Consider the following 18,930-nt stretch of genomic DNA (forward strand, 5'->3'; position numbering starts at 1 on the left):
TTGCAAAGTTAACATGGAGCTGAGAACTACATCATAGCTCTGCAGTACCTACCGAAGATACTGGAGTCACCAAACATCTTATTAGTAGAGGAAGACACATCAAGCCCATACTTTTCCTGGATCTATGTAACGTCAGGTGAACGCCTCTAGGTGATCTCCGGTTAAGAGACCTTTGGAGATTTTAGGTTGAGAATAACTGGAGTTCCCTTATCGCTGTAGATTAGTGTTTCTCAACGGGGGAGTACAGCCCCCCAGGGGACGTTGGGGAGCACTAGGGGGGCGTTGAAAATGATTCGGTTGGGAGACCTTTGGAGATTTTAGGTTGAGATTAAATGAAGTTCCCTTATCACTTTAGCTGGCGCGGTAACACACATCTTATGCAAGCCGTCACCAAACGCTACAGAAAGAGAATGAGGAGGGGAGGAGGGGACAATGGCCAGTTAGGAGACGAAGCTTGAGCACACTCCTTTGCGTTGGGTAGTTTGGGGTGTCGTACTCTACTAGAAGATGGTTGGAGTCACACTGTTGTTCAGTCCTCTGTCCATACACATCCGTCCATCAAAGTTTTCCATTTGTGCAATATTTTATGCCCATTTCCATTATTGCTGATGCTGTTATTATTAGTGGACTCTCAAATTAAAGTTTCGCAATTCACAATTTACTAAAAAAAAAATTCTGATTTTCTTTCTTTTATTTTTCAGGTTGATTCAAGTTCCAAGATGGCTTACCTGACTGATTGGGGTTTGGCAAACATGAGGGACTCTGTGATCGTGTCAAAGGGAATGGGCACCATGGGATATGTCCCTGTGCTGGGAGGAACTCCACCGTACATGGCCAGAGAGTGCCTGGCACTGTGTAGGAAATGCAGCACAAGGTCAGACATGTGGTCTCTTGGCATCACACTTCTCGAGATGTTCACCAACTCCAAGCCTTGGCTCAAGACCAACATACAAGAGATGCGTGAACGGCTGTATGACCAAAAGAGTCCAGATGCTCTGGCCAAACTACAACCACCTTTTCACGACATTGTGAAACCACTGCTACGGCATAAACCTGAGTCTCGCATGAGTGCCAAAGATCTAGTGGTTCTATTGAAGAAAAAGGTTAAAAGATCAAGTTAGCAAATATAAAAAGAATGTAGGCCTTGACATTATACCATACATTGCAAAACATCAGACAGACACAAATGCAGTAAATGAACATTGTAGCAATGGAAATCTCTAAATGATAAGATATATCATTAAACTTTGTCAATAAGTAATCACAATTTGTATTTTTGTAATCAATGTTGCATGATTACATTGACATGTGCAGCATACCACACTTGTTATTATAGATGTTTAATAACAAATGACAGTCAAGTGCTTCATGACGTGACGTGCCCTTTAATGAAGCACTAGGTAGGATGAGGTCATTTGCAAATGACAGTTAAGTGGTGGATCAGTACCCAAGTGGTGGAACAGTCTCCAGATGCAGCAAGACTAGAAGCGAGTAAAGACTCTCCTCTTTCGTGACTACTAGACTAATGTTCTCGCTGCCCTAGCCCCAGGCCAGACTCTTGACATGATGTGTAGGTATGTATGTTATGTAGGCCTATGTCTGTGTGTGTGTGTGTGTGTGTGTGTGTGTGTGTGTGTGTGTGTGTGTGTGTGTGTGTGTGTGTGTGTGTGTGTGTGTGTGTGTGTGTGTGTGTGTGTGTGTGTGTGTGTGTGCACTCTACTTCAAAAAAAAAAAAAACTAACCCTCATTTGTTCTGTATATGTCCTGTGCACTTTGTATTTGCTAGTGATGTTGGCTATGATCATGTCCTCTTTTGAAAGTGTTTTGAATGCTTCATGAAGTGTTATATACTGTAGGACCTTTGTTTTCCAGCCTTTTAAAAAGAGAGGAACCTCCGTACCAGATAGGAGGGTAAATCCAGACATACTGTACAGTAGGAAGGTACATTAAGGAGGCTGCCATCATCTTCAGCCCAGGGGCAGATCTAGACATTTTGGGGCCCTGGGCGAAATATAAACATGGGACCCTCAAAGGTCATTATATAGACATTAAATGCTGTTTTTTTGTTGCTATTTTAGTGTTTTATCTCATGTATGTATATCTTCGATTACTTTATATAATTGACACATTACAGTAAGATCAATCCTACTTTTTTGTGTGTTCTCTGTGATTGATGTGACAGTTTGGGGCCCTTTTTGGATGGCAGATTTGGTTGGGGCCACAGGCAATTGCCTAGGTTTGCCTAATGGAAAGTCCGCCTCTGTTTTAGCCTTTGAAGAGAGAACATCACCTGCCTGCAAGGCTCCAAGATAATGATGTACTCTATTCTTTTGTATCTGTATATGAAGAGTTCAGATGCAAAACCCTCTAAGTGCCATTTCAGAAAATAATCTTAATTAATTTTTATTTATACAAAGCTATCAAAATTGCATAATTGTATATGTTATTTATGTAATATAACTATGTATATGTATTATCAAGTACATGAATGTAAACCAAACCAACAACAGGGTTCTCTAAACATATTGAAGTGCAGATCTTCAGAAATGGAGTTAGAGGGTTTTGCATCTGAACTCTTCATATGTACACAATTTGATTAAATAACCTGCAAAGTGAGTCTGAAGCTGGAAATTAAAAGTAAAAAAAATACATGCCAACCTTAAAAATCTTTTTCATACAAAAAGTGTATGTGTGTCAACTTGCCGCACAATGATGAAATTGTATTGCCAGCCGTACCATTTAAATGTGGTGGAAATGTGAACATTTGATTTACTTTGATATACTATAATTCACCAATAAAATCTGAACTATCTATGTTGCCTATATGCGTATCTCTGTTTTGACAGATTTTGGTTACATTCACCTCATTTGTCCTATAGCAACATCACATAGGTCTACCCATTAGCGTCAGTTTGATTTCAAAAGAGCTGGAGACAATTACCATAAACCTCAGTAAGGTTTGAAACGTGTTGGGTACAAGCTAAGGCTATTACTTCCGATTTGAGGTTTCATGATAAATAATACGCATTGCATATGATGCGTATTGACTCGATATTGTGGCCATATTAAAACTGACCCTTTTTATCCTCCAAAATTAGCGATGCTGTGTGGACTGTTGTAGCCTACATACAAAACAACACATTCTCATAGGCTAACTCCCTATCTCTCGCTTTCTCCCTGCCTGTAGCTGCGTTTGCATCATAGCAGCCTACAGGCAACACACGTGCGCGTGCAAGTGTCTTTGCGCAGCGCGTCTTGACAGAAATCCCAGCGATGTCACCACATAGTTGCGCACCAACTGTGTCACGTTGTAGGCGAATTTTAATGCTACAACATACCAGTTAGCTTTGTAGCCCTTCTACATGACCGAAATGCAATACAACACAATGAGTAGGTGTAGGCCTATCTGCGATTTTTGAATGATGTTGGTTACATACTCTTCATGGAAGAAGGCTTCCATTTCAGCCGCGTTGGATGTTCAGCGAGATCAGAACCAAGTCGCAGCAATTAGTCTAGGCTACTCAAGTAGTCCTACAGTTAAATAGCCTGTAAAACAAAGTCAGGTTAATTTAATATGAAATAAGGGAAATGTTTTGCCGAAGTGTAGCCTTCCTTTAGGAACTCTTTCATTTACCACATGGGTCGCGTTAACAGAGGTTTGTCCGACGGATTTTTTTAAAAGGAAGACTGAAGATTCTGAAGCCTGCCCGTCCTTTCGACGGTAGTTTAAATAGGCTACACCCGTATTAGTAGATCAAGTGTGCATTTCAATTCGTTATTATCTGCGCTGCGCAGATACCACATTTCTTCTTAAATAGGCCACTTTATCCTTCACCTTTCTCCGCCTCTCTCTGCTTGTCACGCAACTATTACGCATCTGCAGGGCTCCGGTCCCTGCACCCAAATAGTGAATTAGAAATTGCCGATGATGTCGGCTCAACTGTTGGAATAGGCCTAGGCTAATTAAGATTCAGAACCGTTTGTAGGCCTATACGTAGGACTAGGCTACTACATTTCACCACAATCTGATTTAATGGCAGGGCGAAGTTATCCCTCTATCGCCTTTCATAAAAGTTTCTTAGGCCTATCATAAAAAGTTTTTTTTCATATCATATACTCAGGCGTCGCCACAAACTCCTCGCTTGAAACAAAAAGTAGGCAGGCCTATGTACCAGAAATAGTAACGCACGGTGTCTTATATAAGTAACTTTAATCTGACGTTTTGAAATGGTAGTTGTTAGACTAGGCCTACTCGTTACTGAAAAAAGTAGTGCGACTACAACGTTACCGGCAACACTGGTCGTGATTACACAGTAGGGGGCTAAATATTGGTGGGGACGTGTCCCTACCGTCCCTACCATAAATTACGCCCATGTAGGCTATTAAAAATATGTTTGGGCCTAGTTAGCTTGTGTTTATTGTTTCTTTGTAGCCTAGTCTGCGTGGCTTTGAGTGAATAGAATGTTCTGTAGAAGGTGTCTGATTGTGATTTGGTCAAACGCAAGGTCCATTTTGGCCGCTGTCATAAAAGCTTGTTTGCGTCACAGAGCAACGTCACCAATATATTTGCGCCAAAAAAAACAGACAGAAAAGTACAATCTGACTACACATTGGTTTATGATAGAGCAGCGACGAAGATATTGATATTGATTATTATTTTTATAATTATTTTCTCTGGACAAGTTTAAAGTATGGTGAGTGTGGAGTCAATGATTTAGTGCTACTTTTTTTACTTACCGCAAATGGGCTATTAATTAGGCCTACATGCCTATATCATTTTTACAAATCATTCACTTAGGCCTATATTGTAATTACAAAAAAACGATTGTTGGTTAAAAATTAAGGTGCATTATTAGCCTATTTAAATTAATTAATTAATCAATTAAAGTAGCCTATTCACCGACATGGCGTAGGCTACCAGAACTGACACGGACATTTAATTTGCTTGTGTGTCTCTGCAGGGGAAGGTTCGCATCATTGAGGTGCAAGAGGCAGATGAGGAAAATATTATTTCCTTTGAAGATGTTGGCGGCACTCAGCTGCTCTCTACCTCTGCTCCAGTGGTGTGGAGTGGCATGCAGGAAAAGGTCAGTTTGAGGGTGACACTGACACAGATTCTAGTGTGGCCCAATGTCATTTTCCTCACTTGTAGTCTTGTCTCCTGTCATCTGAAATAATGTTGGCACATCTGTGTAATAAGAAGAGGATACCTTCCTCACAGTGTCCACTACAACATGCATGTCATCTTCAGAGTTGTATAAAGTAGACATACTCTTACAGAATGTAATTACAACACAAGTAGTTTGATATTACACAGTTGAAACCATGTAATATCATACCATTAGTGTTGTAATAATTACATATTTAAGAGTTCTTCTATTTCAGGGATGTCAACCTCAAATTGACTGAGTGCCAAAATCAAAATTTAGAACAACATCGCGGGTCGAACTCAATATTGATTTTTAAAAAAGATAGAATTGTGCATGCAAGCGCGGAAAACTCAGTTAAATTTCACGCACGCACTCATTCCCGTCATATGGTAGTTCCCATGCGCCTGCACTATACTGTGTTGCTTATGAGGGTGATGTTGTTTCATTCCCTTTACACACCAAATTTCATGTTCAAGTCTTGTGGAAAACATTAATGATATATACCAGCTGTACTACACATTTGAAATGATCTCGTGGGCCGAATAAAATTATTCCGCAGGCCAGATTTGCCCCCTGAGTTTGACATCCCTGGCCTTTTCTAATTTATATCTCTGGTTATCTTTCTCCTCCACAGATGGCCCAGGTTTTCATGCCCCGAAGCCTGCCGACCACCCTCAGCAAGCTGCCATCGTCCCGCCTGGCCTCTGGTCCATCCAGCACTCCCTCTAATGAGTCCACCCCACCCCTGGCCTCTGCTGCATCCGGCACTCCCTCTAACGAGTCCACCACCCCACCCCTGGCCTCTGCTGCCTCCAGCTTCACCCCCAACGTCTCCCCAGACTACTCCCTGGATGATGACAACGTCCCTCCATCCATCCTCCACCCATCCCCAGCCCTCTCCTCTCCTCCTCCACCCAGCCTTCCTGCCTCCACCCTCAGCCTTCCTGCCTGCCTGCCGAGCCTGGCTACCGTCCTTCCCTCTACCACTCAACCCAGGCTCCCCCCATCTCTTCCCCCTGTGCCCTGCAAAGCCCGCCGCACCTTCTCCCGTTTGTCCCTCCTGGAGCCCCCCTCATCTCTCCCCCCATCCCACCTCGAGGCCACCCCGTCCCAGCTTCCCCCCCTGGACCTCTCGGCCCTCCTGAAGGCGCTGGGGGCCACTAGCAGCAGGGTCGCCCCTCTGCCCCCCATCCAGGTCAGGGCAGCTGAGGAGAGGGAGGACATGGAGAGCGGTATGGAGGTGAGAGTCAACGTTGGTCACATTGACCTGTGTAACATAAACAGGAACATGCATTTCAGCATTTCAGAGCGGAAAACTCAAATGGCAATCGTGTGTGTGTGTGTGTGTGTGTGTGTGCATGTGTCTGTCTGTGTCTGTCTATGTCTGTGTTTGTGTGTGTGTCTGTCTGTCTATGTCTGTGTTTGTGTGTGTGCAGTCAACTGAGGAGTCAGATGACGAAATGGCTACAGTTGTGGTGTGGTCATGTGACCAGGAAGTGGCGGAGGAGGGCAGGCCATGTGACCTGGAAGTGGTGGAGGAGGAACTGCAGAAGAAGAGGAAGAGCGTTAAGAGCAGGTGAGGACACCCAGGAGTGTGTGTGTGTGTGTGTGTGTGTGTGTGTGTGTGTGTGTGTGTGTGTGTGTGTGTGTGTGTGTGTGTGTGTGTGTGTGTGTGTGTGTGTGTGTGTGTGTGTGTGTGTGTGTGTGTGAGGGTGCGTGTGTGTGTGTGTGTGTGTGTGTGTGTGTGTGTGTGTCAGGGTTGGAACTTAACACCCGTCCACCCGCCAATAACGTGTTAATTTCAGTGGTGACTGGTAAATTTATCAACCCACCAGTCACTTTGACGGTTGAAAACGTTCACCTTAGCTCAAGCTATGAATAGCCTGAATGTCCAGGTGAGATTTTTGTCTGATGTGATTTGCCATTCTTCACCCTAAAATTGATTCAAATGCAGGAAATGTTAAGGACATAGTCAACCTAACGCAAACATATACATATATAATCATAACAATAATTCCAATAATAATATGAGTTGACTGGGTAAAACGCGAGTGACTGGTTGATTTTGAAATCTACTTGCCACAGTGTGTGTGTGTGTGTGTGTGTGTCTGTCTGTGTGTGTGTAGATGCGTGCGTCCGTGTGTGTGTGTGTGTGTGTGTGTGTGTGTGTGTGTGTGTGTGTGAAAGAAAAGCTTTAAGAACAGGTGAGGATTCCCAATTGTGTGTGTGTGTGTGTGTGTGTGTGTATGTGTGCGTGTGCGTGTGCGTTTGTGTGTGCTTTAAGAACAGATGAGGACGTCCAAGAGTGTATTACTTTAAATAGGCCGACTTACACAACCTCTGCAGCTGAGATGGTCGACATCTGCAGTCATACGGGATGAAATTGATATAAGGTGTACAGTACAGTAGGCCAATTTAAGTAGTAAAAGTAATATGTGCCGTTTCTCATTTCTTTGTAGGATTATAAACTTCTTCCGAAGGCTCAATTGTTGCCACTGCTGCTGCGAAGCGGAGTAAACAGCTATAAACAACCAAGCGACCAAGAACACCCAGGACACCCCCCTCCCCCACCCCCTCCTTTCAATCTCTAACAACCCCACCACCACCACCACTCTACGATAGATTTGATGCAATGATACTTTATTGTCAGTTTACACTGAAATCCATTTTGCATCCCTGAGCAAGACTTGTTTAAGACAGGACATACACATCACAAGACTATTGCACGACTGACAAAAGCAGAGGACACAGGCCCATATACAGACATACAACTGACATAACTTGAAGATGTTGCCAACATGGAGTGATAACACTATACACCCAGTCTTCAGCAAAATAAGTAATTGATGTATGAAGGCCACACTGGCTTTCAAAGTTGGGAACGAAGTGACCAAGAACACCCAGGATTCTATCTACTGTGCCTCCCATACCGAACTGATGCGTTGACTGGGAGGTGGCAAGTTTGCGGTTCCCAGGGGAACAAACTGTGCGGGAACACCTCGGTTACCCCACCCTCCCCATTAATATATTACTCCCCCTCCCGCTCTCTCTCTCTCTCTCTCTCTCTCTCTCTCTCTCTCTCTCTCTCTCTCTCTCTCTCTCTCTCTTCTCCTGCTGTATTTACCGCCCCCCATTAAAATAAAATAAATAAACCTCACTGGTTTGTTGTGTCAATGTTGTATTAGCTATATGAACTAGCACTAGTGTGAGGTGAATGCATTGGCTGAAACTTCTCTGGATTAAAATGGGTATTGGTAGCTGATCTCAAGAAAACTCCAGCACCATCAGCTGACCTGCAGCTAACAGACAAGCAGACAGGTGGACACAGAAATAAAACTGTTGCCAGACTTTCTATGAGAAGTAAGCGAATGGAACAAGCTCAAAAGAAGCGACTGACTGGCGTCCTGAAAACAAGCCCAAAAGAAGCGACCGAAGACAACAACAACAACAACAACAACAACAAATGTGGGGTGGGTCGTCAGTCGTGTGTCTTGTAGCTACTGTGTGGTAGCTAAATCCCATGTAAGTGGCCGAGGCAGACACAGAGAGTGGGACCTAATAATGTTGTTGTAGGGTAGCCAGGGGTGGATTATTGAAAGGGCCTACTTGTGCCCGCCAGTATAGTGTACAATGAACATAGTCCCTAGGCCAAGCCAGGTCCGGGAGTGGGGGGGCCCAATGGGACCAGAGGTCCCAAGGGGGCCAGGGGGCCAGAGGCCCCAACGGGACAGGACAACTAACTTGGCCCCGCTGCCACGATCCAAACCGGCCTTCAAAACCACCTTCGCAATAATAATCTTTCCAAGGTGCTTCATGTGTCCCCCAGTATAGTGTACAATGGGCCAGGAAGCTTTGCACCAAGCAAAGACGTTTAAACATTTTATGCATGTTGCCTATAATTCGGGTGATGGAAGTTCATGGCTGTGGTTACTGCAGTTGACCACCAGAGGGAGTAAGAGCCTAATGAATAAGACAAACCTCTCAGACCAGTCAACACTGTGTGCATTCCAATATGTTTCCTCACCCCGCCTTCTGGTCCCACCTCCGTGGAGAAAACAATAAAAGTTTCCCCGCTGTCAGCCTAGCCAAAACAATTTTTGGGGGACTATTCTTCATTCACCATCCCGTTTGGAAATGAGAAAATGACTTTACAATTCAGCTTTTGCGAGATATTGAAATATAATGCTGTTATCAGTGATGTCATCATGACATATTACTTCCTGGTATGAGGCCACAAGCACAAGTGGCGGACTCAAGGTCGCATATTGGAATGTACCCACTGACTGTGAACGGTCAAATGTTCCGGGCGTTGTAACAGGCTTACTTCTGCCAAGGATTTTATGTTCTCGATCGCGTTGGTTTGTCTCTCTCTCTCTCTGTTTGTCGGCAGGATAACTCAAAAAGTTATTAACGGATTTGGATGAAATGTTGTGGAGTTGTTGGAAATGAGAAAAGGGACATGCAATTACATTTTGGTGGTCCGGATCTAGAGTTTTCGCTGGATAGAACTAGGCAGAATTAGTTAGAACTAGGGCTTATGTAGGGGTTGTTGTGCCCTGCACTGAATCAGGCCTCGTGCAAACTCCCAATTAAATTTCGGGTGAAGAAGCAGTACAGGCCTGTCAGTTCATTCTGCATTTCTCAATGTAAGCCACTAGGGGGGCAGAGCCTGATAATGATGCAGCATAATATGCTACAAAGGGATTCTCAAACTTTACCATGACAATGCCCCAACATTTACTGGTACATTCAAGTCAAGGTGGTTTGGTTTAAGTTCGTTATTCGGTTCATTTAATTAGTCGAAAGTAAATCACTTTGTTGTGTTTTACTTTTCCTGCAAATATCGATGCCAAAATGCATGAAGGCAACGTATGCATGAAGGCCAGCGCAGGTATACTCCAGCATTTTCTGTGTGAAAATGTAATATACTTGTGTATATGAACATGTTCAAGCTTATATAGGCCTATACTTGGCGTAGTGCGTTTATGTTGGAATTAACCTTCATTGTAAAAATAAACACCCAAACACACAATCAGTCTAATTTCATCATTAATGGCCTTTATTTATAAAGAAAATGTTGATAAACAATTATTTTATAAACACACACAAAAACACGACACCAGAATTGTCGGCCATTTTGTGCGCCTCTCATCAGCACACACATCTTCAATACAAATAAAATACTCTTTTAAAAACCCCATATAAAATGTTTCCTATATAAATTATATATCTTTGTCAAAGTGAGAACAGAGTTCTCATGAAGGCATGCGGATACAAACAATACTCTGCCATTACTGGACGCAGGAAAGAGAAGCAATGAACCAACAGACTCACTGGCTGCACACACACACACACACACACACACACGCACACGCACACGCACGCACGCATACACACACTAAAGGCTGTCTGTTTAGCCTCAAGGTATCCTACGACACACATTCATTCTCACTTACACACAAACACACACACACAGATACACACACACACACACACACACAAACACACACACACAGATACACACACACACACTTACAGTCTATGACCTCACCCTGTGCAACCAGTGTGTCTGGCCCGAAGGCAAGACCTTTAGACAGGCACGTGGCTCAACAATAGTGCAAAGAAAAACAGCGTCACCTTGAGTTACACTTATGAGATCAGCGCTAACTTGAGTTAGTCTCGAGGGACCTAGGGATCCTACCTGTATGCCCTGGGCATGTCATATCATATCATATACGTACTGTATATCACTATAACATAGTAGATATTCTGTGGATCTTATATAGTCCGTAGATATAATAAACAAAGAGATCCCATAGGTGAAAATGTACAAATTATTTGTATTATACTGCCCTACAATGGCAAAGTGCAGTAACTCCATTTTGTATTTATTTATTTTATAAAAGGATCCCCATAGTCTTCCTGGGATACCATATTTTGGTGAAAATTGAGTTTTTAGACTGAAAATGGTCTTCATAACATCACCCCCACCCCCCCACCTTATCTTGTGACAAAACCGTATATGACACATATGTCCCGTTTTAGTGACATTGCTACGTCTAATTTGCAGTAACTATACAATATCCAACCTAATACTGACACGTTGAAGGCCTTTTTTTCTCAGTTTCAATGGTGGCGTATTGAGTTTACTGCACTTTGCACTTTGTAGGACAGTGTGAGATTACAATAAGTTAGAATATACTTCCGATCCAGACACCAGAGTCCGCTCAGCGTAGTATAACAATTGGAACCAAAAAAAAGAAAATTAAAATTAAAACAAAAAGTAAAGACAACAATGATATGACTCACACACACATAAGAACAGAAATGTGACATTGAAAAGAAAGACAACCATATTGGCAAGAATAACACACACACCTATGCTATGCTACAGAATGGCTGGAAGATGATTTGCCTTTACACATGAACAGGTGAACGAGGCCGAGGGGTTGTGAGTGTTGTTTGTGAGAACATAAACTCCTCAATGGCACACAGATGTGCACACACTACAGGAAAAGTACAGCTGACGAGCCCTATTCCAAAACACTAAAACTCAGTTAAATGCAATTTTCAAAAATCAGTTTTTTTTTCCTTCCAAATTTTATCTAGCCCTTAAACGCGTACCAGTAGAATGCTGTAATAGTCACTGGACACACACACACACACACACACACACACACACACACACACACACACACACCTTACTACCATAGTACACCACCACTATGACAGTGCACAGGGCCTTTAGTAAAACATGATGGCTTGGTCACTGTCATTCTGGTAACATCTGGTAACAGGGACCATGTCTTACTGTGTTACAGGCACTGGGGTGAGTGGAAATGGAAGTTAAAGCATCCAAACAGTGATGTTACTGAATGACGTTATTTAAAAGTCACAATAATAGCACGTCGTTTCTGATTAGAGAATGCATATTGAGAGAAACAGGTTTTGGAAGAGAGCTCTTTGTTTACAGATTAGTGATGTTTTGTGCACACAGACATAGTGTCCTGAAGCTATAAGGCATAAATGCTGTACAGGTTGTTCCTATACAGACAAGAGGAACAGCTTTACATGTACAACTAAAAGGGATCTCCACACACACACACACACACACACACACACACACACACACACACACACACACACACACACACACACACACACACACACACACACACACACACACACACACACACACACACACGAGTTAGGGTGGGGTTTTTGGGTGAGGTAGATGCTTAAAAGTATGGCTTTGCCATGCTGTCAGACCAAAGACCTGTGTGTGTGTGTGTGTGTGTGTGTGCGCGCGCGCGCGCATGCGGGTGTGTGCATGCGTGTGTGTGTGTGTGTGTGTGTGTGTGTGTCTTTGGTCGAACAGCAATTTAAAAACACAAATCGAACACTTTCATAACCCAAAAATAGCTGCCAAAGAAGTATACAACCACACACACACACACACTCACACACACACACACATACACACACACACACACACACACACACACACACACACACACACACACACACACACACAGCTACAGACCAGCACACATGCTGATTACAATTCCCTGTTTAGAGGATAACACACACACACACACACATGCACACACACACACACACACACACACACACACACACACACACACACATTCCCTTCATCTAGAAACACACCATCACGCTCAGAGGAGGTCGTGAGAGGCCCGGAGAGAAAAGGCAATGCTACATCATTAGAGCTTTAAAGGAAGAGTATGTATTTTTTTTTTAGTTTTCCTCCTAAAATGTATGCTGCCCATTCACAAATGTTAGTAAAAATTATTCATAAAAAGGTGTATCTTCTCCTTGTGCGCCATTTTGATTTTCCAGTAAGAAAAGCAAAACGTACATGTACTTTGGTCATACCAGTAAATATTAGTTTATTACTGAGTAAATATGAAAACATAACATTTGGGAATGAGCAGTATACGTAGTTGTGATGTCTACTCTGGCTGCAATCCTACATACTCTAGCTTTAATATGATAAGCTTCAAACTGGAACACACACACACTCACACACACACACTGTCACACAATGACTGGAATTATTGTCCTGTTTCACAGTATAACGATTAACGACACAACTTGGCGTGTCACTGGAAAGAGGTTGAAAGAGTAGAAGAGAGGATAGAAGAGGAGAGTTCCATCCATAGACATATCTACTGTATATACAGTATAAGTTGTCCGGTATGAGTCTATTGTCTCTGTCCACTACAGAGTGTGTTTCCACTCAGGGTTGTCGTGGCGACGGCAGCTCGGTCCTGCGTTGCCGTGGGTACTGTGTGTTGAGCGCCCACTACTGGCGGGAAGGAGCTTTGTGGTGCAGACGACGCCTCTTCCTCACCACGAAGAAATCTGATGAAGACACACACAGATACACACACACACAGGTCACAACACAGAAATACACACATGTAAGTCATAATACACACACACACACACACACACTCACACGAGAGGAAAAAAGAGGAAAGAGTGCAGAGAGGAGGAGGAGAGAGATGAGACGAATGGGACGTGTAGAGAAGAGAGGAGAGGAAAAGAGAGGAGAGGAAAAGAGAGGAGAGGAGAGGTGAGGAGAAGAGAGTATACAGTGGAAGATGGGAGAGGATGGAAGAAGAGAGGAGTAGAGAGGAGAGGAAAAGAGAGGAGTAGAGAGGATAGAGGAAGCGTGTGACTCACCTGTGATGGAGGCCTGTCTGCGTTTGGTCGTCAAGGTGACGCCGCCGAGAGCACTGATGCCGCGCTTCAGGCCCCTGCCGACCAGCGAGGGAGACCCCTCGCCTGACGAGCCGGGGGAGGGCGAGGAGGAGCGCGAGGAGGAGGAGGAGGAGGAAGAGGAGCAGGAAGAGGAGGAGAAGGAGGAGAAGGCAAGGGACAGGGGTGCGAGTCCCGGAGAGGCGGCTGCCGCAGTGGAGGAAGAGGAAGTCGCCGCGGTGACGCTCCAGCCTCTCTTGGCCCTCCGCACCACCCGGCTGCGGTAGAACGCCGGCACGTCCTGCCCTCGTAGCTCCTCCCATTCAAGGGCGGAGTCTGTCTTCCCGCCGGCGACTGGCCGGTCGGACAGGAAGTCGAAGTCCCAGCGGCGGGCGGCCGAGTCGACGGTCATGCTCAGCAGCCGCTGGAAGTCCTCCCGAAGCTGCTGGTGGTCCACGGGGCCAAAGAGGTTCCGGCGCACGGCGCCACGGCGCCCCCTGGTCGCCTCCAGAGGTACTGCGGCAGACACAGACGCCGCCTCCGCATCGGATGACGACATCGCTATCAGACTGTTAATGGAGAGATAGAGAAGGAAGAGGAAGATAGAGAGGGAGGGATAGAGGAGGAAGAGCAGGAGAGAGACAAGGTTACATTTGTGAAATGGGCAGCGTGAATTCTGGAAATAAACTACAAAAAATATTGCACAGTACACCATGCATCTTTTTTTTTTCATTTATTACACAGACACTTTTTAGCGTTCAGAGGAAGGTAGAATGCTGTAGCCCGTCTGTAATTTAAAAAATAATAAATAGTTGAGGCCTATATGGTACGATCTCTTCATACTTTTGATTTATTCCTTATTTAGGTCAGCACCCTAAAGCAGTGTTTCCCAACCGGGGGTACGTGTACCACTAGGGGTGCGCGACCTGCCACAAGGGGGTGCGTGAGCGGAAAAGAGTAATGGCTGATATATGTGTTTTTATACAGAATTAATGAACATTAAATAGTTTTTAGTTGTTTGGTGAATTGTATGCTGGAAGGATCCATCTTAAGTGTAATTTATAACTCCTAGTAACCTAGTCCTATAACTCCAAGTTCCATTGTAATGATTTCATAAAAAAAACGTTATTTCTATTGGAAATGAGGATTGCCCAAAATGTGCGGCTGTGCAACATTTGCTTAGGGGGTGAGTGAACCACACTAAAATGTAAAAGGGGGAGCGCAGGGAAAAAAGTATGGGAACCACTGAGGGTTGGGGTGAAGCCTGCTCCAACATGGATGAACTTCACAGTGTGTAGGATCAGCTACAGAAGAGCTGAATTGCGAAATAACGTATATCCATTTTGGAACATTTGGGGAAATTGACATTTTCGTATTTTACATTCCGTTGAATTGGATTGCAAAATGAGAGCATGTACTCAAACTCAAACTTGAATGGTAAGAATTCACACCTACGTACTGTAGATGATAGGACTTCAGAACAGTCCTTATACAATAGTAAAATGCTAAAGTAAAAAAATAAAATAAAAATGGTGGATCTGTTGTTTTGCAACAAAAATCTTCAGTAGTTTCAGGGTCCCCCCAAACTGCTTGCTTGGGGCCCCTGAAGGGGACTCTGGTATGACCGGGGTGGGGCCCAAAACTATTTTCTTTCAGGAAAGCAGGCAGCCCACCATTTCTAGCGGAAACCCCAGATGCCTGTCTGTCGAGTGTGTGGCTGTGTGAGTCTGTGTGTGTGTGTGCAGGTCTGTAGTTGCGCGCCATATTAGGCCCTTTAGCTGTGTGTCCTGTCATTCTGTCCTATCCATGTGTGTGTGTGTGTGTGTGTGTGTGTGTGTGTGTGTGTGTGTGTGTGTGTGTGTGTGTGTGTGTGTGTGTGTGTGTGTGTGTGTGTGCAGGTCTGTAGTTGCGCGCCAGTCTGTAGTTGCGCGCCATAGGCCCTTTAGCTGTGTGTCCTGTCATATAGGCATACTATCCATAAACCAGCAAATTAGGATTGTAAAAAGTTAACACCACCGAGCTTAACAGATGGGGTGTACACATTGGGCGACATCAGTAGTAGTAGCAAACAGCAGTAAAACTTTCTCTGTACACTTGTACACTTCACTGGTAAATTAGGGGAGAGCCCGTCTTCACCCACGCATTTTACGCACGCACAGAAGTGCGCTTGAACGGAGACTGTGCATCCAAACTGCTATACTATGAACTCTTTTCAGCTACATTGAATAGAAAATAACGACAGGAAATTGTTCTAGGTTCAACACTAACCTCTAAAACCAACATCAGAGTAGCCTAATTGGCGATTTCGCACTGGACGTTCCCTGCATTCCCATGCAAATAGGCCTATATTTATCAGTAATTATTTTTTACCCCATTAATAACTCCGTCATTACAACATGAGTTATGCTTCTTCATTATTCAACCCAGAGGGCGGTTCAGTCGTGTAGGGCCTACTATCCAGGCTCTGATTTGGTTTTAGGCCATCAGGTAATTTCAGCGGGAAAAGTCTGTAGGCCTACAAACCAGACCTGAGGAAATGTAGGTCAGCGGCGCGGTGCCAAAATGCAATTAAATCAAATGGAATGAAATCAAATCAAATCAGCCCCTTTGGTGACTCCAAATTGCCGACCCCTTGGGAGAGCTGCGCCCCGCCTTCAGAGAAAGTTGTTTTCGTGAAGGAAAGTAGGCGCGGAAAAAAAGAACAGGACGTCTCAAATTTCTACAACGCAAGACCTCAACACTACACTACACTCACCACAAAATCACTCAAACACACGTACGCAGACACACACACTGACACACACAAGCGTTAAAACCACACGCTACTACGCTACCAAAAAGGAACAAGGTTAACATGAGCAAATGAGGAAGAAGAGCGTCCTCTCTGTCGTCTTCTCTAAGGCCTGTCAGTCGTTAAAAAAAAAACTGCCACTCGCTATGTAACGGATGAAAACTGGAGTGACGCACTTCGAAATTGACTGCGCTCCAACAGATGTAGGTCAAATTTTGCAGAGGCGCTGCATCACACCAGCGACATGCGCATCAAATCACAGAAAGCACCAACATTAACACACTCTCACGCACACAAAAGCAGACTTTATGATATATTTAACATTTTACTTTCCCCTCAGCTACGATGACAGATGTAATGTGTCAAACGTTGAGTCAAATTTAGACACTCTCAGTCTAGAGCACACAATTTGCAGTCTTTACCAAATAAAAACATGCTGGAAATCAAACTTACCAGTTACTTCCACGTGTAGTATTCGGTTCAATTGCAGTCAACTGGGTTGACTTGAAGTAGATGGTTTGCACAAGTCCTCTTAACCGTTAATGCAGATATCTTCGCCTCCGGTGACCAACCTCTCGCTGAACTCGGTGGTGATTTTGTGGTGCGCCGCGGATGATTTAGCCCATGGGTTTTGGATTCTTAATCTTGTTTGTTGTGGTTCTCGAGGAGCGTGGCACATCCCACTGTCACGGATTATCACGTGATATAGGCTAGACGGCTTCGTGGGACAATCCCGAGGGCTGGGTCCACGCGCAGTAATAACAACAACAACAGCGACACCTCCACGCAACACCCACCGCAACAACCTGCAATCACCCGAAGGACAAAAACCGAATGAACACCTACAAAGCTATAGCCACACTTGTCACAAACGCTTTTTCACGCACGCCAAGCTTCCGAACCGCAACCGTGGATGTATCGGACCTCGATCGCCAAGATTCTCACACACTCCCTCTTCTCTGTCACTGCAGCGCACGGATGCATGGAGCCCTGCCCCTGCCTCTGCTTCTGGCAACCAAAAGTAGGTCAAGTTTAGGGGGCGGGAGTAGCCTTGGCCGCGAAGAGGCCGTGTGACACACATTCTCGTGTTGTGCTTGCATCACGTTTTTCCTTGGCACTGAGCCAGGGCTTGGTAGTCACGTTGCCGTGCAACGTGACATAAAATGAATTGGCCTCCCTGTCACACAATTCCCGCAATTTTTGGGAGGTGCAGCCTCTTTTTTTTTCCTAGCCTTACTGTTAAGTAAAGTAAAGTAAAAATGTCTTGTAGTCTTTCGGTTTCAGGATGTCACTAAATGTCACTAAAAAACTTTTGCATAGTTATTCTTTTAGTTTTCTCTATTTCATGAGTTATGCATGGAAATACTGACATGGAAATGCTGTTCTCAATTTGTAAAAAATATAAAGTCACAAAGCAATGAATGTTTGCTTATTATCTCTCTGTCTTTCTCTGTCGCTGTCTCTGTCTGTCTGTCTGTCTCTCTCTCTCTCTCTCTCTCTCTCTCTCTCTCTCACACACACACACACACACACACACACACACACACACACACACACACACACACACACACACACACACAGACACATTACTGTCTGTGTTGAGTGACAGCCAGTGTCAAATCTCTCCTGTGTGTCCTCTATGTTTTAACCTTTGATTTTCTGAAGAGGTGAGAGTGATTAAGTGATTAAATGAAATAATGAAGTGAATAAGAGCAAATGAAAAGAACAGATACCCAAATACTGAATGGGGATGCTTAGAATGCAGGAGGTTAGGATGGTAATAGACTGTAGACAGATCCCTGTAAGAAGGAATGTGTCATTTTTGACATGTGCATTGTGTTGAGGTGATTTTAACACAGTCTGTGGAATGTGACACAACATGTGTATTACTCAGTTAGAGTGCTGTGTTTGACACATTTTGTGTTAAAAATGGCACATTCATAATTCTTATCCTAGATGTATTTTAGATTTTACAATGTTGCCAAATACTCATCACAAACGAGGACTGTAGTTTGAATATTACACAAAAATAATGTCATTGATTCCTTGTTCTTACACTATTATTACCCCTTTCTTACACAACTTACATCTAACAATTGGCACAAACTGTGTTGTCCCTGAGCACACACATTCTGTGTCATTCCTGACACAGTACATCTTAGAGCAGTGATTCTCAAAGTGTGGTTCGGGGACCACTGGTGGTCCGCAACAGAGCTCAGGGGGTCCTCAACGGGATTTCTACTTTTCCAAGACAAGCTAGCA

General features: G+C 44.1%; 1 protein-coding gene across 1 annotated transcript; it reads right to left on the reverse strand.

Annotated features, from left to right (window-relative positions):
• Positions 1-12,488: 12,488 nt before the first annotated feature.
• cdkn1d (cyclin-dependent kinase inhibitor 1D) lies at positions 12,489-17,653 on the reverse strand. The gene is made up of 3 exons (XM_063193095.1): positions 17,122-17,653; positions 13,863-14,446; positions 12,489-13,538 (listed from the first exon to the last, which is right to left on the reverse strand). The coding sequence occupies exons 2-3, from the start codon at positions 14,434-14,436 to the stop codon at positions 13,480-13,482; spliced, it is 633 nt and encodes a 210-aa protein (XP_063049165.1). The 5' UTR covers positions 14,437-14,446; positions 17,122-17,653; the 3' UTR covers positions 12,489-13,479.
• Between the last annotated feature and the right edge of the window lie 1,277 nt (positions 17,654-18,930).

Source organism: Engraulis encrasicolus, unplaced genomic scaffold (assembly GCF_034702125.1).
Source record: "Engraulis encrasicolus isolate BLACKSEA-1 unplaced genomic scaffold, IST_EnEncr_1.0 scaffold_28_np1212, whole genome shotgun sequence".
NCBI classification, from domain to species: domain Eukaryota; kingdom Metazoa; phylum Chordata; class Actinopteri; order Clupeiformes; family Engraulidae; genus Engraulis; species Engraulis encrasicolus.